Raw genomic sequence first — 27,704 nt, 5'->3', positions numbered from 1 at the left:
CCCAGCCTCGCAGAGCTTCGCAGTTCGGACGCCCAATCGCCAGGGGGCGCAGAAGCTCCGCCCACCGGTCTTTATGCGCAAGCTCTTCCGCTTCATCGGCTGGTAGTGGGTGCAAGTCGCTGTCATGGAGAACTCTGCAGCTCCTGTCCGGACTGAAGAGCTCGCTGGAAACCAAGAAGTTCAGTCGACGACAAGTCGGGGAGGTACGCGGGGCGGGAGTCGGGGGGGGGAAAGAAGCCCTCGCGGAGCAGCGGGAGGCCGAGGGCTGGCGCTCACGGCCTTTGTTCCCGGGTGTGTGTCGCAGGAGCGCTGGTGGAGCTCACCCCGACCCCCGGCGGCCTGGCCCTGGTGAGCCCCTACCACACCCACCGGGCCGGCGACCCGTTAGACCTCGTGGCGCTCGCAGAGCAGGTGCAGAAGGTGAGGTCACTTGGTCGATTTTGGCCCTGCGGGTTACAGCTCGAACCTCACAGCTAGTTAGTGTGGGGTAGCATTTGTTTTTATTTCCGATTTACAGACTGGAAAAGCTGTTTTCTTCTGAAACCAAAAACTTCTTTAGCTGCTCCTTGAGTGCTCATAATCTTTCATCTGTAAATTTTATGGAATGAGTCAGGATGAGCTAGGTGCTAAGGCTGGAGTGTCCACCTTTACAGAACCTGTACTGGCCCCTCCGTCGCATTCTCCACCTGCAGTGCCCACCCGGCAAGCTGGACAGTGGTGCCCTCCCTAGGTAGTGAGCAGCAGCAGCCCTGGTGGTGGGTGCTGCTTCAGCCTGTCCCTCATGTTGTTGATGGCCTGGTGCTTCTTGTGTGAAGGTATCAGCCGCTAGCCGTGTCTGATGGGGGGGGGGGATGGAAGCACTGGAACTTGTCATTCTGGGGGACAAGACCTTGCAGGTCAGGGTATGTCAGACTGGGGCAAAGGTTGACACTGCCACTGAACTCTGACCCCTACGGGGGAGCCCCCGCTCAATTTGCATGGCCTCCACCAGTAGGACCCATAGGAAGTCCTAGGCCACACCAGTGAGCCAGCAGATTGACACTAGCAGTACCTGGTGCCCCTGGAGTGAGTCTTGAAAAGGTCAAGGTCGTATTGGTGCTGTTGGGTGTTCAATGCATTTTCATGCTGTTTCCAGAGCAGTTCCAGTAACACTTGTAGCCCAGTGTCATGGGACTTTCTGTGACCAAATAATTAATTGGCCAAAGACTTAAGCCTTACTTTGTAGTAATAATAATTATTATTATTTTGACACCAGGGTTATTGCTGGGGCTCTGTCTACGCCCAATGGCTATTATTATTACTGTTATTTTCTATTTTATTTGATAGGACAGAGAGAAATTGAGAGGAGAGAGGAAAATAGGGAGAAAGATACCTGCAGACCTACTTCACCACTCATGAAGCATCCCCCCTGCAGGTGAGGAGCAAGGGCTTGAACCTGGGTCCTTATGCATGCTAATGTGTGCACTTAACCAGGTAGGCCACCACCCAGCCCACAACTCAGCGCCTGGTTGGGCATAAATATGTTTTCTAAACTAAGACATTGGACATTTTAATTTGGCAACACAGAATTAAGCTCATTGTAAATCAGATTTAACCTGGCAATGTGGAATTAAAAAAAAATTATAACATCCAAATACAGATCAAGAATTTCCAGTGAAGTGGTCCAGGAGATGGCTCAATGGATGAAGCACTAGACTCTCAAGCATGAGGTCTCGAGTTCAAGCCCCAGCAGCACATGTACTAGAGTGATGTCTGGTTCTTTCTCTCTCTCCTCCTATCTTTCTCACTAATAAAATCTTTAAAAAAAAAAAAAAAGAGTCATGCGGTAGCGGAGCGGGTTAAGCGCAGGTGGCTGAAGCGCAAGAACCCGCGTAAGGATCCAGTTGGAGCCCCCGGGTTCCCACCTGCATGGGAGTCGCTTCACAAGCGGTGAAGCAGGTCTGCAAGTGTCTATCTTTCTCTCCCCCTCTCTGTCTTCCCCTCTTCTCTCCATTTCTCTCTGTCCTATCTAATAACGACAACAAGAACAACAACAATAACTACAATAGTAAAACAACAAGGGCAACAAAAGAGTGGTCTGGGAGGTGGCGCAGTGGATAAAGCATTGGATTCTCAACTATGAGGCCATGAGTTCAGTCCCTGCCAGTACATGTACCAGAGTGATGAGTGATGTCTGGTTCTTTCTCTCCGTCTTTCTCATGAATAAATAAATAAATTAAAAAAAAAAAAGAATTTCCAGTTAAAAGTCAGCCTCTGAGTGCCAGGTGGTAGCGCAGTGGGTTAAGTGCACATGGCGCCAAGCGCAAGGACCACGTGAGGATCTAGGTTTGAGCCCCTGACTCCCCACTTGCGGGGGGGGTGGGGTGGGGGGGGTGGGGGGGGATCTTCACAGGCGATAAAGCAAGTTTTCAGGTGTCTGTTTTTCTCTCTCCCTCTTTGTCTTCCCCTCCCCTCTGGATTTCTCTGTCCTATTCAACAACAATAATAACAACAACAGCAATGATAAACAACAAGGGCAACAAAAGGGAAAAAATAGCCTTCAAGAGCAGTGAATTTGTAGTGCAGGCGCCAAGCCCCAGCAATAACCCTAGAGGCAAGAAAAAAAAAGAAAATTCAGCCTCTAAGTTGGTAGGTACTGTGAGTTTAAAGATGCATTTAATATGAAATGTAAAATATCTTATTAACAATTTTTAGGTTATTTATTTATTTATTTACTTACTTACTTACCAGAGCACTGCTCAGCTTTGGTTTATGGTGGTGTAAGTGATTGAACCTGAGACTTCAGAGCCTCAGGTATGAGAGTCTCTGCCCATATAATAATTTAAAAATTTTAAAATTTATTCCCTTTTGTTGCCCTTGTTTTATTGTTGTGGTTATTAATGTCGTCATTGTTGGATAGGACAGAGAGAAATGGAGAGAGGAGGGGAAGACGGGGGGAAAGAAAGATAGACACCTGCAGACCTGTTTCACCACCTGTGAAGCGACTCCCCTGCAGGTGGGGAGTCGGGGCTTGAACTGGGATTCTTGAGCTGGTCCTTGGGCTTTGCGCCACGTATGCTTAACCTGCTGTGCTACCTCCTGACTCCCCATATAACAATTTTGATATCGACTACATGTTGAAATGATAACACTTTGATACATGGGGCTAAATAAAATATGTCAATTAGAATTAATTTTACTTATATTTACTTTCAAGATGGTTATTAGAAATCTTTTTTTTTTTTTTGGTTATTAGAAATCAAAGTTAGTTACGTAAGTTTCTTTGTATTCTAGAGTATAGTTGCATTAGACTAATCTTTTTTTTTAATTTTTATTTTTAAAAAGGAAACACTGACAAAAACCATAGGATAAGAGGGGTACAACTCCACACAATTTCCACCACCAGAACTCTGTATCCCATCCCCTCCCCTGATAGCTTTCCTATTCTTTAGCCCTCTGTGAGTATGGACCCAGGGTCATTATGGAGTGCAGAAGGTGGAAGGTCTGGCTTCTGTAATTGCTTCCCCGCTGAACGTGGGCGTTGGCAGGTCAATCCATACTCCCAGCCTGTCTCTCTCTTTCCCTAGTGGGGTGGGGCTCTGGGGAAGCAGGGTTCCAGGACACATTGGTGGGGTATCTGGCCAGGGAAGTCCAGTTGGCATCATGTTAACGTCTGGAACCTGGTGGCTGAAAAAAGAGTTAACATATAAAGCCAAGCCAGTTGTTGACTATAGGCTAAACTTGTGGCCCTGGAAGTGCAGTGGCTAATGCATTCGACTCACAAACATGATGTCCTGAATTTCATCCCTTGCTAGGCTGATGCTCTGGTTTTCTCTTTCCATCTATCTCATGCTAAATAATAAATAAATATTTTAAAAAGTAAACTGTAATCTTGACAAAATATGGGACCTCTCTTTGTTGCCAATGCCTAACATGTTGTCTAACACACAGTAGTTGCTAAATAAATATTTGTAGAGCAGATAAATGATGAACTCAATTTCCTCATTTTTTTTTTCTGCTCATAACATTGACATGTACCTGTTACCTTAAGAACCCTGTACTTATCAGCAAATCCTTTTCATATTTCTTACTTGGAGTTTAACTTCCCACATTCATTTCCTTAGTTGTGTACCATTGGAAGTTAATTAACTTTTTAAAAGTAAATGATATTCTTCTGTAAAAATTATATTTATTTATTGGAAAGAGATACCCAGAAATTGAGAGGGGGAGGGAGATAGAGAAGGAGAGAAACAGGGAGACACCTGCAGCCCTGCTTCACCACTCACAAAGCTTTCCCCCTGCAGGTGGGGACTGGGGCTTGAACCCAGGTCCTTGCACATTGTAACCTGTGCACTCAACCACATGTGCCACCACCCAGCACCATTAATTAACTTTTATTAAAAATGAATTGGAAGTTTCTTTTTAAGATTTATTATGAGGGTGGCAATGAGAGCAGAGAATACTGCTTAGCTCTGGCATAAGGTGGTGTTGGGCCTCTTAGGGTAGCCAGGCATGCAGGTTCTGTGTTCTAACAAGCAGAAATATTTGAGCAGTTTGAAAAGAAGTATGACAGGTATTTGGTGTCTGAGTAATCCTTCTTAATATCTGACTTAAAAATATATGTATGTATATATTATTATGGATAGAGATAGAGAGAAGTTGAGAAGGATAGGGGAGATAAGGAGGTGTGAGAGAGAGACACCTGCAACACTGCTCCACCACTTATGAAGCTTCCTTCCTGCAGATGAGGAGCTTGAATCTGGGTCCTTACACACTGTAATGTCTTCTAATTCATGAATTTATCACCAGTTTCTGCTAGCTTTGAAAATTATTTTATCTGTTTTAAGCAATTCTTACTGCTTCTGTTAATGTCTCCTAACATGTCAGTTCTCTTTTTTCTTTGTATAAATATTTTTATTTATTTATCATTGGATAGGGATAGAGAGAAATTGAGAGGGGGTAGGTATAGAGGGAAAGAGACAAAGAGACATCTGCAGTTCTACTTCACCACTTGTGAAGCTTTCCCCTTGCAGGTGGGGACCAGGAGCTTGAACCTGGGACCTGGCACATTGTAATAAGTGCACTTAATCAGGTGTGCCACTGCCTGGCCCCATGTCAGTTTTCTGTATGTGTTTGTCAGGTCTGCTTCATAGAAAAGAAAACATTTTAGGTGACAAGTAGGAATGCATTTGTAAGTTAAAATATAACTGTGAGATAAATAATTCAGCAGAGGTAATGATCAGATTAGCTGATACTTTCAATATTTAGCTAGATTTCTACACAGCAGGTGATAGGGGCCATATCAGACATCACAATTTTCTTTGGATTTTCATTGTAAGACCTGTCTCTGAGAAGTTGAAAAACAAGATCAGGAGAGAAAACACAAGTAGAACCTGAACTTGAATTGGCGTATTGCACCAAAGTAAAAGACTCTGGCGTGGGGGTGGGGGGAATTACAGGTCCAAGAAGGATGACAGAGGACCTAGTGGGGGTTGTATTGTTATATGGAAAACTGGGAAATGTTATACATGTACAAAATATTGTATCTACTGTTGAAAAATATTGTATCTACTGTTGAAAACATTAATTCCTCAATACAGAAATTAAAAAAAAAAAGACCTGTCTCTGATTTCAGAAATGTTTAAACATGAAAAGATAAATGGAGACTGGAGGACTGAATGGGGCTAGTCAGGGAAAGAGTAAAGGGAGAAATATATTAGATGAATAAGTCATATTCAGTATATTTGTTAACAAGATAGAACAGCTAATTTTGGAAGACATTAGAAGTTCAGTGTGACTAGAACATAGAGTGAGAAGGGTAAAAAGGTATGGGAAATTGAAAAGAAGTAGCACTTAATTTTGTGGTGGGGGTCATGTCAGATCTTCTCATAAGCAATGTGGTTTGGTCTGGACCTTGGGATGATTTGGAGTTCATAGAAATTGTAAAAATGAAAAAAATATTTAAGGCATAAGAAAAATTGTGGTCACACCTCTTCACATTGAGATCTAAGTGAAGATACTACAGGGGCTGACGAAATAGCTCACTTGGATAGTATGTTGTTTTGCCATGTATATGACCTAGGTTTGAGCCCTGCTCCCACTGCATAGCAGGAAGCTTTGGTGCTGTGGTCTCTTTCATTCTCAGTCTTTCTCTCTGCTTCTGTCTAAAACAAATAAATTAAATAAATTAAATAAAGTCATCATAGAAGTCATAGCCTTTCTTGATCCATAGTTAGCTTTTTTCTCACCTGTAGGCTGATGAATTCATCCGAGCAAATGCCACCAACAAGCTGACAGTCATAGCTGAGCAAATCCAACATTTGCAAGAACAAGCCAGGAAGGTAAGTATTAAGTAGTGACTTTTAGTTAGGTTTTCATCTTCTTCTTATATATTTTTTCACCTCATACAGATAGAAAAAGATACAATAAACTACAAAAAAACTTTAACGTGTTTTCACTAGGGTAAACCATTTTTTAAAAAATTACTTATTTGAGGAAGGAGACATTAACAAAACCGTAGGATAGGAGGGGTACAACTCCACACAGTTCCCACCACCTGATCTCCATATTCCATCCCCTCCTCTGATAGCTTTCCCATTCTCTTTCCTTCTGGGAGTATGGACCCAGGGTCGTTGTGGGTTGCAAAAGGTGGAAGGTCTGGCTTCTGTAATTGCTTCCCCGCTGAACATGGGCGTTGACTGGTCGATCCATACTCCCAGTCTGCCTCTATCTTTCCCTAGTGAGGTGAACATGGATGTTGACTGGTCAATCCATACTCCCAGTCTGCCTCTCTCTTTCCTTAGTAGGGTGGGTCTCTGGGGAAGCAGAGCTCTAGGACACATTGGTGGGGTTGTCAGTCCAGGGAAGTCTGGTTAGCATCATGCTGGCCTCTGGAACCTGGTGGCTGAAAAGAGAGTTAGCATACAAAGCCAAACAAATTGTTGAACAATTATGGACCTAAAGACTGGAATAGTGGAGATGAAGTGTTGGGGGGGGTACTCACTGCAGACTCTTGTGTACTTCTGTTTTCAGGTATATATTTTGCCCTAGTTTATGGATACATGTGAACATATGCTCTATCTCAGGGGACCTGGTCTATATCTAGGTTTTGGGACTTTCTTAGGAAGTGAACCACCTGGAATGGGATTAGAGAATACTATGAAAGGAAAGGTCTCACCCAAGTAATGAAGCTGAAGGGTTGTCATTCCACACCTGAGGGGTAAAGCATTTTAAGGGGTTATAGTTATTAGCTATAAAAAGAAATGTATCAGGAACGGATCTAAGTTGGGGGTGGGCTTGTTTTGCAGATACCTCTCATGGGGAGATGAGAATTTGTACCCATGTGTACTGTAAGCCATTAACTCCCCAATAAAATGATAAAATAATACACATATATTACTAAATTTTTAAAAGTTTAATTGGAATGACCATTGAATTTAACTGCCATTGACTCTGTAACTAATTCGTTACATCTCTGATTCTTAGGTACTGGAAGATGCTCACAGAGATGCTGATTTGCACCATGTAGCTTGTAATATAGTAAAAAAACCTGGAAACATTTATTACCTTTATAAGCGGGAAAGTGGTCAGCAGTATTTTTCCATTATTTCACCAGAGGTAAAGATATATTTTTTTTTTAGGGGGGGGGGATAGCATAATGGTTATACAAACAGACTCTCATGCTTGAGGCTTTGAAATCCCAGGTTCAATCCCCTGTGCTACCATAAGCCAGAGCTGAGCAGTGCTCTGGTTAAAAAAATATATTTATTTTTTGCATAAAAATCTACTTTTTGAAAAATTCTTTATATGTGTGTATGTAAATGTACTTTGAATAAAGGAAAAAAGAAAATGCTGACTTTGGAGTTGTTAAATAGTTTCCTAGAGAAAGTGGAGGTGGTTTGAGCCCAAATATGACTAAAACATACATATACATAAGTTACATTGCAATCATTATTTCAGTAAAGAGAGGTATCTTATGTGTAATACAGTGATTTCTAGGAATGATTCTTACTGGTTGAAGGCAAAAAGCCAAAAAAGAATTTTTAAAAAAGATTTTATTTATTTATTCATGAGAAATGATAGGAGAGAGAAAGAACCAGATATCACATGTGCTGCTGGGGATTGAACTCAGGACTTCATTCTTGAGAGTCCAAAGCGTTATCCACTGCACCACCTCTCGGATCACCCAAAAAGAATTTGTGGCTCAATTGGAAATTAAATGGTGTGCTTGTTTTTTTTTTTTTTTTAATATTTTATTTATTTTTTTTATGAGAAAGATAGGAAGAGAGAGAAAGAACCAGACATCATTCTGGCACATGTGTTGCCGGGGATCGAACTTGGGACCTCATGCTTGAGAGTCCAAAGCTTTACCACTGCGCCACCTCCCGGACCATGTGTGCTTGTTTTTTATTTGTTTGTTTTGACACCTACTCTGATCAGACCTGACTCTTTTGCCTTCTTTAGGAATGGGGGCCAAGTTGTCCACATGACTTCCTTGGTGCCTACAAGCTACAACATGACATGTCTTGGATTCCATATGAAGATATTGAGAAGCAAGACGCCAAAGTTGGCATAGTGAATAAGTTGCTAAACCAGCCCATGGCCCTGCCTCCACACACTGAGTCCAACCTTCAGGGACTGACTCATTGAGAGTGGATTCTGACAGTGTTCTCATAGCAAGGATCTCTTGCCTCCTTGTTACACTTTTCTGCCATGATGAGAAGTACATGAAAATTGATGGCATGTAGATGAACCGTGAACGTCTTGGAAGTCTGTGGAATATAAATGTTGTCATTATCACTTTTAGTTGGTATAATGAATCAAGCTCCCCCCCCCCCTTTTTTTAAATCTTCTCTGGACTACAGATACCCAGCAAATCACTTATATTGTACTGGAGAATTTACATCTCTTCTCCTTTATTGCCAGCTATTTTCTCCTTAGAGCATTAGAGAAAGAGGAATTTCTTCTCACAGAGACTCGGGTGAATCTTCCAGAGAGGGCTGTTTTTTAGTCTTTGTTACTGGAAGTGTTTAAGATTGAGGCTAAGAGGCCTGGCCCCCATGGTACTGAGGGAAGCTTCAGTGCTGTGGTGTCCATCCTCATTCTCTCTCTCCTCTCTCTCCCATCCCCTTTCTTGCCCCCCCTTTACTTCCTTTCTCTCTCTCTCTCTCTCTCCCTCCCTCCCCTTTCCTCTTACCACCCCATATGAAATGTCAACCCATAGTGGTGATGACCAAAAAGAAAGAAATTTGGTTTAAGACTATTTATCACTTGATAAATAGTTATATCAAGTGAGATAACTCACTTGATATAACACATGCTTTCCCATGCATGAGCAACTGGGTTTGAGGACCTGGGTTTGAGGACCTGGGTTCAGGTTTTGTGAGCAGTATGCAAAGGGAAGCTTCACAAGTGGCAGATTAGTACTGTGGTCTCTCTCTGTCTCTTTTCTTCCCTTTGTCTCTTACCCTCTATCTTAAAAAAATTATTTAATAGTGGCACTATATTCACATCTGTCTGGGAATGAGAATGTTGGGTCACAGAGGGTAATAAACAACTTGGCTTAGTTGAACTAGAGAGTGTGTGATTCTGGTCTTTTTGCATTATTGGCAAGGCTTAGCCTGCCCTTTCTGTTCTTTCTGCTGGTAGTGACTGAAGCATATATGATAGAAGAAATCTGTAGGTTCATGGAGGCTTAGGCTCTTACCTCAAGAGTTTTAGACTTGGAAGAGATTTTGGAAGTGAATTGTCCATTGTATGTAGGTGTTTGATTGTTTTACTGAGGAGGAGGCCCAGTGTTCATCAGGATTCATTGGCATCAGGAAAAATCCATCTAAATGGATACTTTCTGATATCATGGGGTGGGGCACATAGGACTTACATGTGACTGGCTCAATCCCTGGCACGACCAACAGAACTGAACACTTCTTTCATATGAAAAAGAAAAAGAAATTAAAACAATAAAGAGATGAGCAAAAGATGAAAAACAAATAACTAACATGTTGTTTGTTTTTAATTGCCACCAGGTTACTGCTGGGCTCAGTGCCTGTATTATGGATCCACTGCTCCTGGATCCTTTACTTTATTTTTATTTGGTAAGACAGAGAAATTGAAAGGGGAGGAGGAGATAGAGAAATAGACACCTGCAATACTGCTTCACTACTTCTGAAGCTTCCCCTTCTACAGGTGGGGACTTGACCCTGAATTTTTTTTTTGTCTCCAGGGTTATCACTGGGGCTTAGTGGCTGCACTATGAATCCACTGCTTCTGGAGGCTATTTTTCCCCTTTTGTTGCCCTTGTTTATTGTTGTTATTGTTATTATTATTGTTGTCATTGCTATCATTGTTGGATAGGACATTGTCATTGCAGGTGGGGAGCTGGGGTCTCGAATTGGGATCCTTATGCCAGTCTGTGCGCTTTGCGCCATGTGCGCTTAACCCACTGTGCTACCTCCTGGCCCCTGATCCTGAATTCTTATGTGTGTTCAATCAGGTGCACCACTGCCTGAACCATATTTTATTTTATTTTTATTTCTATATGAAAATTGAGAAATTGAGAGGGAAGGGGATGTTAGAGAGGGAGTGAGAAGGAGAAACACCTGCAACACTGCTTCATCTCTTGTGAAGCTTCCTCCCTAGAGCTGGGGCTGGAACCCAGGTCCCTTGCACATGATAATGTGTGCACTCAACCTGGTGAGCCTAACTCCTAACAAACTCCTAGTATATTTATAAGGTAACTCAAATTAAAACTTTCGTTTTTTGCCTTCAAGGTCTCTGGGGCTCAGTGCCTGCACTACAAATCTACTGTTCCTAGAGGCTATTTTTCCGTTTTTCTTGCCCTTGTTGTTATTATTGCTGTTGTTGTTGAATAGGACAGAGAGAAATTGAGAGAGGAAAGGAAGACAGGGAAGGAGAGAGAAAGACACCTGCAGACCTGCTTCACTGCTTGTGAAGTGACTTCCCTGCAGGTGGGGAGCTGGGGGGGGGGGCTCGAATAGGGATCCTTGAGCCAGTCCTTGTGCTTCATGCCGTGTGCTACTGCCCAGCCCCCTCAAATTGAAACTTTTTGACCTGAATTATTCATGAATTTAACAAAAACTGTCTGATTCTGACATGAGACTCTACCTCAGTTTCTGTTCATTCAGTAGAATTAACTAAACTTGTGGTATGGTCAGTCACACTTCCTTCATTGCTATCTAACCTATCATAGCATGCAACTGGGCAGTGGCACACCTGGTTGAGCGCACATATTACCATATGCAAGAACCCAGGCTCAAGCCCTTGGTCCCTACCTGCAGGGGGGACCTTCACTTGCAGTGAAGCAGTGCTGCAGGTGCTTTTTTCTTACCCTCTGTTTCTCTCTGTACTAATTAATGAGTGAATTAATTAAAAATCACATACCTATGGTCCAGGAGGTGGCGTAGTGGATAAAGCACTGGACTCTCAAGCATGAGGTCCTGAGTTCAATCCCCAGCAGCACATGTACCAGAGTCATATCAGGTTCTTTCTCTCTCTCCTACCCCTCTTAGTAATAAGTAAATAAAATATTTTTTAAAAATCATATACCCAAGTTCTTTGCTGGGGATAGATGTCCTTCACCTCATGGTGATAAATCTTGCTGTGTATGGCCTAGTTTTATAAGCTGTGTTCCTTGTGAAAATTAAATGGCCCTCAAGGGCTTAGCACAAGATGGGGATAGAACCTGATATGACCACACAAGTGATGCTTGGTCACTTGTTTCACAGGGTGATGCTCTGTGAAATTAACTGTAAAATCTCTATAGTGTGGGACATATACACAGTTCACTATTCCAACTACAGAAAATATCCCAGGTTTTCAAAAGGCTCTGTTTTGTTATATACTGGTGTGTGTATGTGTGTGTGTTACCAGAGCACTGCTCAGCTCTGGCTTATGATGGTGCTAGGGACTGAACCTGGGATCTCAGAGTCTTTTTGCATAACCATTATGCCATATCCCTAGCCCTAAACAACATACATTTATTATGTCATAGTCTGTGTTGGTCAGCAGTTTGGGCACACTTAACTGCATCATCCTCTACTTCAGGGTTTGTCACATGACTGCAATCCAGTTATTGATCAGAATAGTGTTCTCATCTGAAGGAGGGCTCCACTGGAGTAGAATATATTTCTAAACTGAAATTGCTGGCAGAATTTCCATCTTCAGGTTTGTTGAATTGTCTACATGTGTAATGACAGGGCTGGCACCATAGCTTAACCTGCCTGCTTTGTCATGTGCAATATGTTCAAACCTTCTAGGTTTGAACCTGACTCCACTCCTGTTGGAGGAAGCTTCAGTGCTGTGGTAACTTTCCTACTGTCCCTGTCTCTGTCTCTATCTGGAAAAGTCATCTCAGGGTAGTGAGGCCCTAGTGCTGATAAAAAAGATTAATGTACTATTTTTACAGCTCTGTTTGGGCCAAAAACAAGACAGAACAATGTGGAGGGCAAGAAACACAGCTTTCTAATGGTTCAGTGGGTTCCTTTAGTGGGTTCATACCTGAGTCAACCAACCCTTCGGTGGTCTGAGGCTAGTTATTGGTTTTGCAAAGGGGGCATGGTGTTCAGGTGTGCAAGTGTGTTGGGCAGAAGTGAAAGTGGAGAGAACAAATAAGCATGGGAAAGTGAAAGTGGAAACCCACCACAAATGGGGGAAGTCCCCCTCCTACCCTATAGGAATTGGGAATGGAGGCCCACCACAAACCACAGTGGTTCCCCATTCCATTTCCATCCCTGTCTGCTGATTTTCCCATTTCATTATCAGATAGAGGCTGCCCTTAGTTCCATCCTACATGGACTTACCCTCTCTCTCTCTCATTTCATGGAGTGGGGTAGGGATGGGCATAGCTACATTCTGTAAATAATGTGCCCAAGATCAAACCCTGGAACTCAAATCATTCAAGTCCTGCATTCTACTTGCTGAACCATCTCCCTGTTGCCAAATACAGGGTAACTTTCTTCACCAAAGCCAACAAGTTATGAGAGTCTGCTAGCAGAATAGAAATTACATTCTGATATAGTGCTTTATTTTATTATCTTTATTTATTAGGTAGAGATGGCCAGAAATCCAGAAGGGATATATATATATATATATATATATATATATATATGTATATATGTATATATGTATATATATATATCTGTATATATATATATATGTATATATATATATATATATACAGAGAGAGGGAGAGAGAGATCTGCAGTACTGCTTTACCATTTTCAAAAATTCCTGCAGGTGGGGATCGGGGGCATGAACCTGGGTCCTTGCACACTGTAATGTGCACTCAACCAGGTGTACCACCACTCAGCCTCTGTTGGCTTTATATTATGTGGCAGTATAAGTTGCCACACATTTTAGGTGTGGCATCTCATTTTTTTCCTCATGCACAAAGACCTGGATTCAAACTCCTAGTTCCTGCCTGCATGGAGAAGCTTCACAAGTGTTGAAGCAGTGCTGTGGATATCTTATCTTTCTCCGTCTCTATCTCCCCTTTCCCTGGTTTGAGCCCCTGGTATCGCATGGAAGCATCATGTGCAGCACCAGGAGAAGCTTCATGACTGATGCAGTAAGCTCTGGTGTCTCTTCCCTCTCCCTCCCCATCCCCATTCCCTTTCTTTTCTGCTGTTCTTTTTCTCTTTCTCTAGCTGAAATTAAGAGGGAAACATACAGTCTGTTGGGAGTGGTGGAATCACACCCACACTAGGAAAAAAAAAAAGCTGCTACTCGGTGTTTCTACTTCTTTTATCCTGTCTCCAGTCCATTCTGCATACATCATCAGCTTAATCCTTTAGAAATGCAGAGCTCCTCACCTGACGTTCCCTCACCACTGAAACTAAAGAGGAGCATTCCAAACAGGTAACTTGTTTAACAATGTGTACTTCCTGCACTGACCACCAGGTAGTGCCATTGCATTTTCATGATTAAGCCAACTACTTTAGGGAAATTTAGGGGAGGTAGCATCTCGGAATGGGGGACTGGGATCCAGTGATTATATAAAACAACCATTTTTCATACAATCATTTCATGATATTAAATGTTTCGGGCTGGAGAATTAAAACAGCTGAATAAGATCACTGCGAAGAGCTCACAATTTGTAGGGGGGAGAAAGCAGATCCATCCTGACAATATGATAGAAAGGCTGTGATATAGGTGGGCATGGAATATCATGGAGCACCAGGGAGAGGTACTGTGTTGTTAATGTGATCTGCACTTCAGTTCCAATGGATGTGTGAATGATTCTCCACAGTAACAAGCAATCCTTAGACACCAACAGGGTTTGTGAGAATTCAGCTCAGTTCTGACATTGCCTGAGACAGCACCAGACTCCACAGGTTAAGAGCATAATCTCTCAACTGGGGAAATAGCTCAATTGGTAGAGAATCACATTTGCGTGTCTGAGGTTCCCAATTTGATCCCAGGAGTGTCATGTGTCTGAGTGGTGCTCTGGCTTGTTTCTCTCATGTGAAACTCAGATGTAATAGATAATTAAAAAAAAATAAGCTTAATTTCCGAAGACCACTTTTCACCTCAGATGCAATAAACCAGAGCTGAGCAGTACTCTGGAAAAAAGAAAGGGGGCGGGAGTGTTAAGAGAGTGCTCAGGAGACAACATAATGGTTCGGTAAAAAGACTTTCATGGCTGAGGCACCAAGGGTCTCAAATTCAATCCCCAGCACCACCGTAAGTCAAAGCTGAGCAGTGCTCTAGTTATTTGGTCTGTCTGTCTGTCTATCTATCTATCTATCCCTTTCACTTGGTATCTCATTAAAATAAATTGTAAAAAAGATAAAAAAATAAAGAATAAATTTTTAAAAAGAGGAGAGAAAGGTTGCAAATCTCACTCCAACACTACTGCATTAGTTGAGACCTTTATCATCTCTTGTCTGGAATATGGATTAAAGACAGGGCCAGGCAGTAGCACGCCCAGTTGAGTGCACATGCTACAATGTGCAAAGACCCAGGTTCAAGTCCCTAGTCCCCACCTGAAGTGGGAAAGCTTGAATAGTGAAACAGTGCTGCCGATGTCTCTCTGTCTTTCTTCCTCTCTTATCTCCCCCTTACCTCATTATGTATCTCCATCTCTATCAAATAAATAAATGAATACCCTAAAAAAAGTCACAAAAAGCCAGTAGTCTTCTACTCATCTACTGCAAAATGAGAGCTCATTTCACTCTCCCTTCCTTCCTTTCTTCCTGCAGAGCCAATACGTCACACAAGTACAATTTCACTACTCCAGGCCACTTTCTCATTTAAAGAAGAGACCAATTCCAGCACTGGAGCTTCCCTAGGTGCCATAGCACATCCTATGTGGTGCCAGAGTTTGAACTTAGGCTGCATGCATGGCAAAGATGTGCTCTACACAGGTGAACCATTTCCAGGTCCCTAAATAAGATTTCTACTATTACCAACTCCATAACCCAATGGCTGACCCATATTCAATTTAAAATCACCTGAAATTCCTCTAATGTAGTATTGTTTTTCTTTCTTTTTTTAAACCAGAACACTGCTCAGCCCTGGCTTCTGGTGGTACGGGGGATTGAACCTGAGACCCTGGAGCCTCAGGCATGAGAGTCTCTTTGCATAAACCTTATGCTACCTGGCCCCCCACCTCTAATGTATTGTTTCTTGCTAATGTCCTCCATGCTATTCTTTGTGATTCTTCATCTGCCTATCTCCTAGCTGTTAGAAGCAAGAGTTTTCTAGTGGGAACATATTTTTTGGTATTGCTGGGGACTGAACATGGGACTCAGAGCCTCAGGCATGAAAGTCTTTTGCATAACCATTATATTATCTCCCCAGCCCATATATTTCATTATTTGTAAGAGCTATTTCTGCAACTCCAAAAAGATACTGCTTTTTTTTCTTTTTTTCTGCCATCAGGGTTATCACTGGACCTTGGTGCCTGCATGGTTCCGCCACTCCCAATGGCTCTCTATATAGATATATTGATAGAACATGAAAGAAATAAAAGGGGAGTCGGGCAGTAGTGCAGTGGGTTAAGCGTGGGTGGTACAAAGTGCAAGAACCTACATAAGGATCCCAGTTTAAGCCCCTGGCTCCCCACCTGCAGGGGAGTCACTTCACAAGCAGTGAAGCAGGTCTGCAGGTGTCTATCTCTCCCCATCTCTGTCTTCCTCTCCTCTCTCCATTTCTCTCTGTCCTATCCAACAGCAATGACATCAATAACAACAATAATAACTACAACAATAAAACAAGGGCAACAAAAGGAAATGAATAAATATTAAAAAAAAAAAAGGGGAGAAAGAAGAGAAAGACTGTAGCACTACTCCAGAAACTTCCCTGTTACAGGCATTCTCATGTGGTGACCAGGAGCTCAAACCCTTGCCCAGCAACTCGTAAGCAATGTCTCCATCACTAAAACCCATGGTTAAACACTCCTCCCACGCAAAGGATCTGGATAAAATTAATTCTCTTGGGAGTCGGGTGGTAGCACAGAGGGTTAAGTACAGGTGGATCAAAGTGCAAGGACGGGCTTAAGGGTCCTGGTTCGAGCCCCCACTCCCCACCTACCTGCAGGGGAGTCGCTTCACAGGCAGTGAAGCAGGTCTGTCTTTCTTTCTCTCCCCCTCTTTGTCTTACCCTCCTCTCTCCATTTCTCTCTGTCCTATCCAACAACAACTATATCAATAACAATGATTATAACTACAACAACAAAACAACAAGGGCAACAAAAGGGAATAAAAACTTTAAATAAAAAAAAATAATTCCATTAAGAAGCCGAAGCTTGGGAGTTTATAAAGTGCCTAGAGTAATTAAATTCCTGTGGCCATTTAATTCAGCAGACCCACTCTGTACTTGAAAATGTTTTTCCTTATTTGACTTGAAATATTAGGTGTTTGTTTTCTCCTATTTCACTGACTGTACCATTTCCTCTCCTGACACGTGCTTTTACATTGCTCTGGAGCTGACTTGGCCCTTCCTCTCTGCTCACTCCCCCCCCCCCCACTGTGTCATTAATGGGTTGTCACCACTCTCAATTGATTTTTTTTTCAGCTACAAGGACAGAATTAGAGAGACAGAGGAGAGAGGGAAGGATATCACAGAACCAAATCTTCCAGTGAGGTGGGGGCCCGGTTCAAACCTGGGTTGCATGCATGACTATCCCAGTGAACTACCTTGCCAGTGCTCTTTCATTTTACTCCACTAGATAATCTCATCCATTCCCATGGCTCTAAATACCACCCAAAGTCAGCTGACTCACCTGCAAGTCTATAGACCTTATCTCTCCCCAAGTTTCATAAAGACTTGTTTTTTAATTTTTTTTAATATTTACTTATTCCCTTTTTGTTGCCCTTGTTTTATTGTTGTAGTTATTATTGTTGTCATTGATGCATAGGACAGAGAGAAATGGAGAGAGGAGGGTAAGACAGAGAGGGGGAGAGAAAGACAGATACCTGCAGACCTGCATCACCACCTCTGAAACGACTTCCCTGCAGCTGGGGAGTCGAGGGCTTGAACCGGGATCCTTACGCTGGTCCTTGTGCTTTGCGCCACTTGTGCTTAACCTGCTGTGCTACCGCCTGACTCCCCATAAAGACTTGTTTATCCAACAACATCATTACAAACCTAATGCATCCAAAAGTCTTCTTTTTTAAAAGTAATTTTATCTTTAGTTAAAATAGAGGTGTTTTCATTTTATTATTATTTAATATTTTACTTACTTGGGTAGAGACAGATAAATCAAGAGGGGAGTGAGGAGATGAAGAAGGAAAGAGACAGAGAGACACCTGTAGCACTGCTTCACCACTTGTAAAGCTTTCCCCCCTGCAGGTAGGGGCCAGGGGCTTGAACCTTGGTCCTTGTACATTGTAGTATGTGCACTCAACTAAGTGTGCCACCACTTGGTCCCCAAAATAAAACTCTTGATTTGTACTCCAAAACCTGTCTCACCATCATTATCCTTTCTTCTGTTTTCATTATTACATCAGCCCAAACCCAAGTCATCTTACATATATATATCTATATATATCTACTGGTTATATATAAGGGAGAGTTTTACATGGTCAGAGAAAGGAGAGAGAGAGAGGGAGATTCAGAGCACCACTTTGGTAAATGTGATGCTGGAATTGAACTCAGGACCTCATGTTTGAGAGTCCAACTCTATTCACTGTGTCACCTCCCAAGTCACCTAAGTCATCCTTGATTTCACTTATTCTTCCTATTCCAGTCAGCAATTCTATCTTCAAAATATTGGAGTATATCTTGAGGCCAGGAGATAGCTCAGTTGGTAAAGTGTATACCTTCTGTGCATGAAACCCTCATTTTGAGCCTCACCACCACATGAGAGAACCATGCATAGCGTCAGAGAGAAGCTCCATGGATGCTGGAGCAATGTTATGTGTCTCTCTGTCTCTCTCTCCTCTTCCTGCTCCAAGATAATGAAAAACAGTTATTTAGGGAGGCTGTTCAATGGTGGTATTGCCCATTTATGAGACCCTAGATTCATTCTCAGCACTACATTTAAAAAAAATCCAAAAATCTCACTATCATGCTGATGATGGAGATTCTCTCTCTCTTTTTTAATATTTATTTTATTTATTTATTCCCTTTTGTTGCCCTTGTTGTTTTATTGTTGTAGTTATTGTTATTGTCATTGTTGGATAGGACAGAAAGAAATGGAGAGAGGAGGGGAAGACAGAGAGGAGGAGAGAAAGATAGACACCTGCAGACCTGCTTCACCGCCTGTGAAGCAACTCCCCTGCAGGTGGGGAGCCGGGGTTCGAACCGGGATCCTTATGCCAGTCCTTGTGCTTTGCGCCACCTGCGCTTAACCCGCTGCGCTACAGCCCGACTCCCAGATTCTCTTTTTAAAAATATTTTTTATGATTTTTATTTATTGGACAGAGACAGCCAGAAATCAAGAGGGAAGGGGGAGATAAAGAGGGAGCGAGACAGAGAGACACCTGCAGCACTACTTCACCACATGCAAATCTTTCCCTCTGCATGTGGGGACTGGGGCCTCAAACTCTGGCCCTTGTGCATTGTAACATGCTCTCAACCAGGTGTGCCACCACTTCTGGTTATCTTTATCCAATAAAGGTAATAAAAATCTTTATTTTTTTTCTCTTTCTTTTAAAAATTTTTTTTATATTTATTTATTTATTTTCCCTTTTCTTGCCCTTGTTGTTTAATATTGTGGATATTGATGTTGTTGTTGGATAGGACAGAGAGAAATGGAGAGAGGAGGAGAAAACAGAGGGGGAAGAAAAAGACAGACACCTGCAGACCTGCTTCACTGCTTGTGAAGTGACTCCCCTGCATGTGGGGAGCTGGGGGCTCAAACCAGGATCCTTACACTGGTCCCTGTACTTTGTGCCATGTGTGCTTAACCTGCTGCACCACCACCCAACTCCTTTTTTTCTCTTTCTTTTCTTTTTTTGCCACCAGGGTTATCGCTAGGGCTCCGTGCCTGCACCACAAATCCACTGCTTCTGGAGACTATTTTTTTTCTCTTGTTGCCTTTGATGTTTTATCATTGTTGTGGTTATTATTATTGCTGTTGTTGTTGATGTTGCTGTTGTTGGATAGGACAGAGAGAAATAGAGAGATGAGGGGAAGACAGAGATGGGGAGAGAAAGATAGACACCTGCAGACCTGCTTCACCGCCTTTGAAACGGCCCCCCTGCAGGTAGGGAGCTGGGGCTCAAACCAGGACCTTTATGCTGGTCTTTGCACTTCGTGCCATGTGCACTTAACCTGCAGTACTACCACGTGACCCCCTAAATTTTTTTAAATAAAAATAAAAAATACATATATATTTATTTAAAATATTTTATTTATTTATTAATGAAAGGGATAGGAGGAACCAGACATCACTCTAGCACATATGCTGCTGGGGATTGAATTCAGAACCTCATGCTTGAGAGTCTAACACTTTATCCACTGCACCACCTGTAGTACCACATAAAACTATTTTTTAAAAAAGGAAATAAACTCAGGAAAACAGAGTAATTTGTTCAAAGGTACATGTCTGGCAAGTGCCAGAGTCAATGCCTACTTTGCCATGTGTGATCTAGGTTTGAGCCGGTGCCCACCACATTGGAGGAAGTTTCAGTGCTGTGGTATGTCCCCCATGTATCTCATCTCTCTTTAAAAAAAGGTTTATATAAACACAAGAGAGGAGTAGGGGAAAGAGTGCACCACTCACACATTAGATGCTGGGGACTAAACGTGGGACCTCATGCTTTTAAATCCATCATTCTAGCCATTGGACCATCTCCCAAGCTGTGTGTCTCTATCTCAAAAAGTTGACCTGGAATGGTAAAGCTCTGGCAATGAGATACAAAAGTTAAAACCAGCGTATCAGCCTTTTAATGCCAGAAATAAGCAAATACTCTGGTCTTTCTTTCTCTCATATTAACATAAATATTTTAAAGTAATTATGGGGTGAGGGTAGAGACGACTCTCATGCCTGAGGCTTCAAAGTCCCACATTGCCATAAGCCAGAGCTGAGCATTGCTGTAGTAAAAAAAAAAAAAAAAAAAAGATGAAAATAATTGTGAGAAGTTAAAATCAGTATAAAAATCATTATGCCACAGCTTTTCTTTAAAAAATTATATTTATTTTTCCCTTTTGTTGTCCTTGTTTTCTATTGTTATAGTAGTTATTATTGTTGTTGATGTTGTCGTTGTTGGATAGGACAGAGAGAAATGGAGAGAGGACGGGAAGACAGAGAGGGGGAGAGACAGACAGACACCTGCAGACCTGCTTCACTGCCTGTGAAGTGACTTTCCTGCAGGTGGGGAACCGGGGCCTCAAACCAGGATCCTTATGCCGGTCCTTGCCCTTTGCACCACGTGCGCTTAACCCCCTGCGCTAATGCCTGACTCCCAGCTTTTTTTTTTTTTTTAATTTTGTTATTTATTAATGTGAGAGAGAGGAGGAGAGAGAACCAGAGCACCACTCTGGCAATGTAAATCCTGGTGTCAAACTCAGGACCTCATGTTGAGAGTTCAATGCTCTACCCACCACACTACCTCCTGTCTGCTGTGCTGCATTATTAGTTTTGTTACTGTAATGATCCATGTGGCATGCACAAATTAAGAGGGATACAACTAATAGCAGTTGACTTAACTTGGGCTTGAACTCTTGACACACCTTAATCATTTCCATCCTACTGCTTCTCCCCTTTAGTTTCTCAGACACCTGGTCTGACTCGTGTCAGTTTCCAGAACTTGGCTCCACTAATTATTTTTTTACTTTTTCCTTTTCTTTTTTAAGTTTTTATTTATGAAAAGGAAACACTCATGAAGTACAAGGACCAGTGTGTAAGGATCCCGGTTCGAGCCCACCGCTCCCCACCTGCAGGGGAGTCGCTTCACAGGTGGTGAAGTAGGTCTGCAGGTGTCATCTCCCCTTTTCTGTCTTCCCCTCCTCTCTACATTTCTCTCTGTCCTATCTAACAATGATGACATCAATAACAACAATAATAACTACAACAATAAAAACAATAAGGGCAACAAAAGGGAAAATAAATAGTAATAATAAAGGAAACAAAAAAACCATAGGATAAAAGGGGTACAACTCCACACAATTCCCACCACCAGAACTCCGTATCCTATCCCCCTCCCCTGATAGCTTTCCTATTCTTTAACCCTCTGGGACTATGGATCCAGGATCATTATGGGGTGCAGAAGGTGGAAGGTCTGGCTTCTGTAACTGCTTCTCCGCTTAATGTGGGTGTTGGCAGGTCAATCCATACTCCCAGCCTATCTCTCTCTTTCCCTAGTGGGGTGGGGCTCTGGGGAATCAGAGCTCCAGGACACATTGGTGGGGGTCGTCTGGCCAGGAAAGTCCAGTTGGCATCATGTTAACATCTGGAACCTGGTGGCTGAAAAAAGAGTTAACATATAGAGCCAGACAAATTGTTGACTAATCATGAACCTAAAGGCTGGAAAAGTTCATATGAAAAGTTGGGTGTGTGTGTGTGTGTGTGTGTGTCTCCGTTTTGTATATAGTTAGTACTATTTTAGTTATATTCCAAAGAGCCCATGGCTATACTAGTTTTGTTTTTTTTTTCCCCCTGAGCCTGACATCTGATATGCGGTGGATCTAAGTAACTGTCTGGAGAGATGATGTTATGGCTGGAAGGAGGCTCCACTAATTATTAATGGTGTAGCCTTCAATTAAATCAGTGCACCCCCATTTCTTCTTTGGAACAACAGAATGCTAACCTCAGGGACACTTGAGAAAACCCAGTCTGATGACAATATTTGAAAAGCACTTTGCACAGTGCCCAGTAGTCACTCTGTGGGCATGCAGACTGACAGGAGTGGGAAATACCACTGGCTCTCCTGGCTCCACCCCCAGCCCTCTTGCGCAACCTCTTGTGGAGTCCTGAAAATTACTGCTGCTCTAACTTAGCATTTGGGTAGATGGGAGCATATGGGACAGGTGTTATGACAGCTGCCTGAGACCCCACAGTCTAACAACTTTGTATTAGCACGCTAATTTCTCATTGCTGCCAAATATAGACATCTCAGAAAGGCTCTCCTTCTCACTCCTCTCCCATGCCCTTGAGCTTCCACCTCACAGAGGGCAGCTATTTCTATTTATTTAGTAAAATAAATAGATTTGGATAGAGACAGAGAGAAATTGAGAAGAGGAGGAAAGAGAGGAAAGAGACAGAGACATTTCATTGATGCTTTACCACTCACGAAGCTCTTCCCCTACAGGTGGACACCAGGGGATTGAACCCTGGTCCTTATGCTATGTAAGGTTTGCGCTTAACCAGGTGTGCCACTGCCTGGCCTCAAGGGCAGTTCTTTTTTTCTTTCTCTCTTTCTCTTTCTTTCTTCCTTCCTTCCTTCCTTTCTTTCTTTTTTAGATTTTATTTATTTATTAATGAAAAAGATAGAAGAGAGAGAAAGAACCAGATATCATTCTGGTACATGTGTTTTCGGGGATTGAACTCGGGATCTCATGTTTGAGAACCCAGTGCTTTATCCATTGCACCACCTCCCGGACCACTCAGTTATTATTATTTTTTAAATATTTATTTATTCTTTTTGTTGCCCTTTTTTATTGTTGTAGTTATTGTTGAATAGGACAGAGAGAAATGGAGAGAGGGGGAGAGAAAGACACCTGCAGACCTGCTTCACCACTTGTGAAGCGACTCCCCTACAGAGGTAGGGAGCCGGGGGCTCGAACCGGGATCCTTAAGCCGGTCCTTGCGCTTTGTGCCACCTGCACTGAACCCGCTGCGCTACCGACCAAGTCCCCACGCAGTTATTTCTTTCCATTCCTTTCTGGTGCTGTCCTACAGCAGTATGTCCATACTCCAGCACACCTCTTCTTCTCTGCTTTAGTAAACTCCACTCTGGCTACCAGAATATCCTCACCCCACCACTCTGTATTTATTTATTGATTGATTATTTTGGTCATCACTGGGGTTTCGCTGCTCCAGGCTGACTTTTTCAGATAGAAAGACAAAGACGAATCCCTTCCTAACTCTTGGTTACCCTGCTGTACACACGATAAAACCTAGAGCTCTCCCGCAAACAGAGGCTGCCTGCCGCAGCCCCTCCCTGGCCTCCCAGGGATTATGAGCTAAGAGCAAGCTCTGGGTAAGAGGTGGGGGACCCAGTGCGGCTCCCCTTCACTTGGGCTGGCCCCTCCCTCTCCACCACACAGGAAAAAAGGAAAGAGTGCGCCCTCCCAGCGCCCCTCACCTGGGAATGCCTCATCTGGGGGTAAGCGGTGCTCCACAGCTCCCCCCAACCCTGTGATTTCAGCAACCTGGCCTACAGGGGTGGGAGACCCCCCAAAAGTGAGCTCAGCTTGGATTCTGGCTCTTCCCTTTCGCTGGTCTGGGTGGTGGGAGAGCAGGGTCTCCGGCTCAGGGGAGGAGCCCAGCCTCATTTAGGAGGTACTGCCCTCTAGTACAGAGGGAGGGGGGGGGAGGGGCATCTCTAACCCTATGGACCTGCCCTGGCCCACCCCACTCTCACCTTGGGGAGCTCCTTCCATCTGTGCCTTCAGACCTCACTTACACTTCCCTCTGCTCTCCTCTCACGGGTCTGTCCACTGGCTCCCCCCTCCCCCTTTCTATTTCTTCCCTCCAGGGCGTCCTTCATCCCCAACCATGTCTGACCAGGATACGCTCTCATTAAGCAGTACTACTGTCCCACGAGCTGCCATTTGAAGTCAGAGGGGCGCCTCACCTATTGGGGTGATTTTGCCACTACCCAACCCCTTTCCCTGGGATCTAGCCTCCTCAAGCAGCTGCCCCACCTGTGGTCCCACTCCCTAGGAACGCCCTACACTTTGCTCACTCTTAGAGACTTTCCTTTGTCCCCACCTCAGATTCAACCTTTAAAAAGTTTTTATTTATTTTACATTAGATGAGGGAGGGGAGAGAGAGGGAGAGAGAGAGGGGGGAAGAGAGAGAGAGAGAGAGAGAGAGAGGGAAAGAGAGAGAAAGAGAGAGAGAGGCCTGAGCTCCACTCCAGTGCAAGTGACACTGGGGCTATAACAGAAAACTTCAGGATATGAATCCAAGGCTTTACCTGCTGGCCCCCCAATTTTTTTCCTCTCTAAGAGATTTATTTTATTGATTATGTATAGGAGAGAGAGAAAGAGAGTGTGCATTTATTACATGAGTCAAAGGGATAGAAATAGCCAGATCACCCTCTGGTACATGTGGTGCTGGGGATTGAACTGGGGACCTCAGGCATGTGAACCCAAAACTTTGCCAGTTGAGCCTTTTCTCCAAAGCCCCAGACTTAGTCTTTATTATTTTTTATTTTTTTAAAGACTTTTAAAAAAAAATTATTTTATTTATTTATTCCCTTTTGTTACCCTTGTTGTTTTTTTATTGTTGTAGTTATTATTGTTGTTGTCGTCATTGTTGGATAGGACAGAGAGAAATGGAGAGAGGGAGGGGAAGACAGGAGGAGAGAAAGATAGACACCTGCAGACCTGCTTCACCGCCTGTGAAGCGACTCCCCTGCAGGTGGGGAGCCGGGGTTCGAACCGGGATCCTTATGCCGGTCCTTGTGCTTTGCGCCACCTGCGCTTAACCCGCTGCGCTACAGCCCGACTCCCTATTATTTTTTTAAAAGAATTTATTTATTTATTCATGAGAAAGATAGATGGAGAGAAAGAACCAGACATCACTCTGGTACATGTACTGCCATGGATTGAACTCAGGACCTTATGGTTGAGAATCCAACACTTTATCCACTGTGCCACCTCCTGTACCACATTTTTAAAAATTGATTTAATAATGATTGACAAGATTGTAGGACAAGAGGGGTACAATTCCATACAATTCCCATTCCCTCCATTGCAAGGTTCTTTTTTTAGATATTTATTTATTCCTTTTTGTTGCCCTTGTTATTTTATTGTTGTAGTTATTATTGTTGTCGTTGTTGTTGGATAGGACAGAGAGAAATGGAGAGAGGAGGGGAAGACAGAGAGGGGGAGAGAAAGATAGACACCTGCAGACTTGCTTCACCGCCTGTGAATCGACTCCTCTGCAGGTGGGCAGCCGGGGGCTCAAACTGGGATCCTTATGCCAGTCCTTACGCTTTGCACCACATGTGCTTAACCGGCTGCACTACCGCCCGACTCCTGGAAGTTTCCTTATTCTTTATCCCTCTGGGAGTATGGACCCAGGATCATTATGGGGTGCAGAAGGTGGGAGGTCTAGATTCTGTAATTGCTTCTCCACTGGACATGGGCATTATCTGGTTATCCATACTTCCATCCTGTTTCTGTCTTTCCTTAGTGGGGTAGGGCTCTGGGGAGGTGGGGTTCCAGGACACACTGGTGAGGTCATCCACCCAGGGAAGTCAGGTTGGCATCATGGTAGCATCTGCAACTTTGTGACTGAAAAGCATTGATATACACCAGAACAAATAGTTTAATAATCATGAACCTAAAAGTAAGAATATAGCAGATGAGATTTGGGGTCTCCATTTTGGAAAAAAGCTATTCTAGGTATATTCCAAGGGGCCCATGACTTTACTAATTTTTGCCTGAGCCTGACAGTTAAAATGCCCAGACTTAGTCTTATCATCTCCAACGCACCCACAGTAGCTGGGCATTCTCTTGTGTATCATTTCATTTGTTCTTCTGCCTTTGTGGTCCTTTCACACAACTACCTCCTCTACCAGGCTCTGAACTTCTTGAGTGTGCAGAATGGGTCTTGTTCCCTCGTCATGCCCAGAACACACAAGAACTAGTATGAGACAGGCATCAGCAAACATTTCTAAATGACTATGGATACCTGTAAGGTTTGGGTAGGTCCTGGGTATGTTGAAGGGACTGGACTGTGGAGAGTGCATTCAGAAAGACTTCTTGGAGGACACACTGAACAGACTTGGATAGAGATTAAGGTAGAGAGATGATCTGGTGCTGTGACATATGCACCCTAGTAATTCAACATTCACTGAACAACTCCTGTGTCAGGTCACATGCTGCTCAAAAGGGATCTCAACTTGCACTGAAGTTACCTCCCTTGTTCTGGAGAAGGCAGACAAGATAGGAGATGCCAAGTATGAAGTGTTACAAGGTGAGCAAAGTGTTAGGTGAGTGGCAGTGCAGAGGAGGAGCCCGCACAGGCTCCCCCAAAGGGACACCAGCCAACCCATGGCAAGAGGGAGGATCAGAGAATGGGCCAAGGGAAACTAGAGAGAGAAGACTGGGAGTGGGGTAGGATCTCATCATGTAGAGTTTGCATACCAAGTGAAGGGGGCAGATTTCATCCTGATGGCACTAAGGATTCACTGATGGATTCCAACAAACCAGGAGTGACATGCTTTAGTCATGCAGACTGCAGCTGTGCAGTGGCTCAGTTCTGACCGCCTCCTCTGGGAAGTCTTCTCTAACTCTTCTCATAGGCTGAGCCCCTCTTCTGTGCATGCTCTCTCTTTTAAAAAAGACATTTATTTAAGAAAGGGAGAGAACCAAAGCATTACTCTAACACAGTTGATGATAGGGATCAAACTCAGGACCTAGAGTCCAACTCTTTCTCTACTGTGCTACCTCCTGGGCTGTATTTATCTATTTAGTGATTTAATAGTGAATACAAGATTATAAGATAATGGGGGCATAATTTTCACACCACTCCCACCACCAAAATTCTGTGTCCCCCCCCCCCAAACGTAACCACTTTATTTCTCTTATGATCTTAGTTATGGTTGACTGCATTTTTTCTTTTTTTCAATTTTATATGTTTCAGTTCTCTATATTCCACTTATAACTGAAGTCATCCAACCCATAGTTGTCCTTTTTTTTTTTTTTTTCTTCTTCCCTCTGAGATAAACCAAATAGCACCTGACTTTCTCAGGTGTTCTCCATGATCTCTTCCCTCTCAGTGATAGCACAATGAATTTCCTTGTCACAAAACATCTGGGTTCTTCCTGCATGGTTTCTACGCTCACTTTGAACCCAATCCCATCATCTTCTTTTTTTTTTTAAAAAAAGATTTTATTTATTTATGAGAAAGATAGGAGACAGAAAGAACCAGACATCACTCTGGCACATGTGCTGCTGGGAATCAAACTCGGGACCTCAAGCTTGAGAGTCCAAAGCTTTACCACTGCACCACCTCCTAGACCACTAATCCCTTCTTTTTTGTACAGGGTTGACTGCTTCTGCTAGATCAAGTTTCTTTAGAGACAAAGCCTAAACCATTTTTTTTTTTGCCTCCAGGGTTATTGCTGGGGCTCGGTGCCTGC

At 43.2% G+C, this 27,704-nt stretch overlaps 2 protein-coding genes across 7 annotated transcripts in view; both read left to right on the top strand.

The window, feature by feature from the left end:
• Positions 1-44: 44 nt before the first annotated feature.
• C13H1orf50 (chromosome 13 C1orf50 homolog) lies at positions 45-9,555 on the top strand. The gene is made up of 5 exons (XM_007526125.3): positions 45-203; positions 305-420; positions 6,234-6,320; positions 7,465-7,596; positions 8,443-9,555. The coding sequence occupies exons 1-5, from the start codon at positions 125-127 to the stop codon at positions 8,626-8,628; spliced, it is 600 nt and encodes a 199-aa protein (XP_007526187.1). The 5' UTR covers positions 45-124; the 3' UTR covers positions 8,629-9,555.
• Positions 9,556-11,851: 2,296 nt separating this feature from the next.
• The window catches only part of TMEM269 (transmembrane protein 269), a 32,017-nt gene continuing 16,164 nt past the window's right edge, over positions 11,852-27,704 (top strand). Inside the window, exons 1-2 of one of the 6 annotated variants that reach the window (XM_060206080.1) lie at positions 23,531-23,711; positions 26,434-26,536. In XM_060206080.1, the coding sequence (XP_060062063.1) occupies positions 23,697-23,711; positions 26,434-26,536 (118 nt within the window). In that variant the 5' untranslated portion in view covers positions 23,531-23,696. Of the gene's footprint in view, positions 12,163-23,530; positions 23,712-25,970; positions 26,537-27,704 lie in introns of those variants that run through there. The other 5 variants (XM_060206084.1, XM_060206082.1, XM_060206079.1 and 2 more) reach the window with 5 other exon arrangements.

The sequence above is a fragment of the Erinaceus europaeus genome, chromosome 13, assembly GCF_950295315.1.
Source record: "Erinaceus europaeus chromosome 13, mEriEur2.1, whole genome shotgun sequence".
Lineage (NCBI taxonomy): Eukaryota > Metazoa > Chordata > Mammalia > Eulipotyphla > Erinaceidae > Erinaceus > Erinaceus europaeus.
The sequence above is the reverse complement of the archived record's forward strand: the minus strand, read 5'-3'. Positions and strand labels throughout refer to the sequence as shown.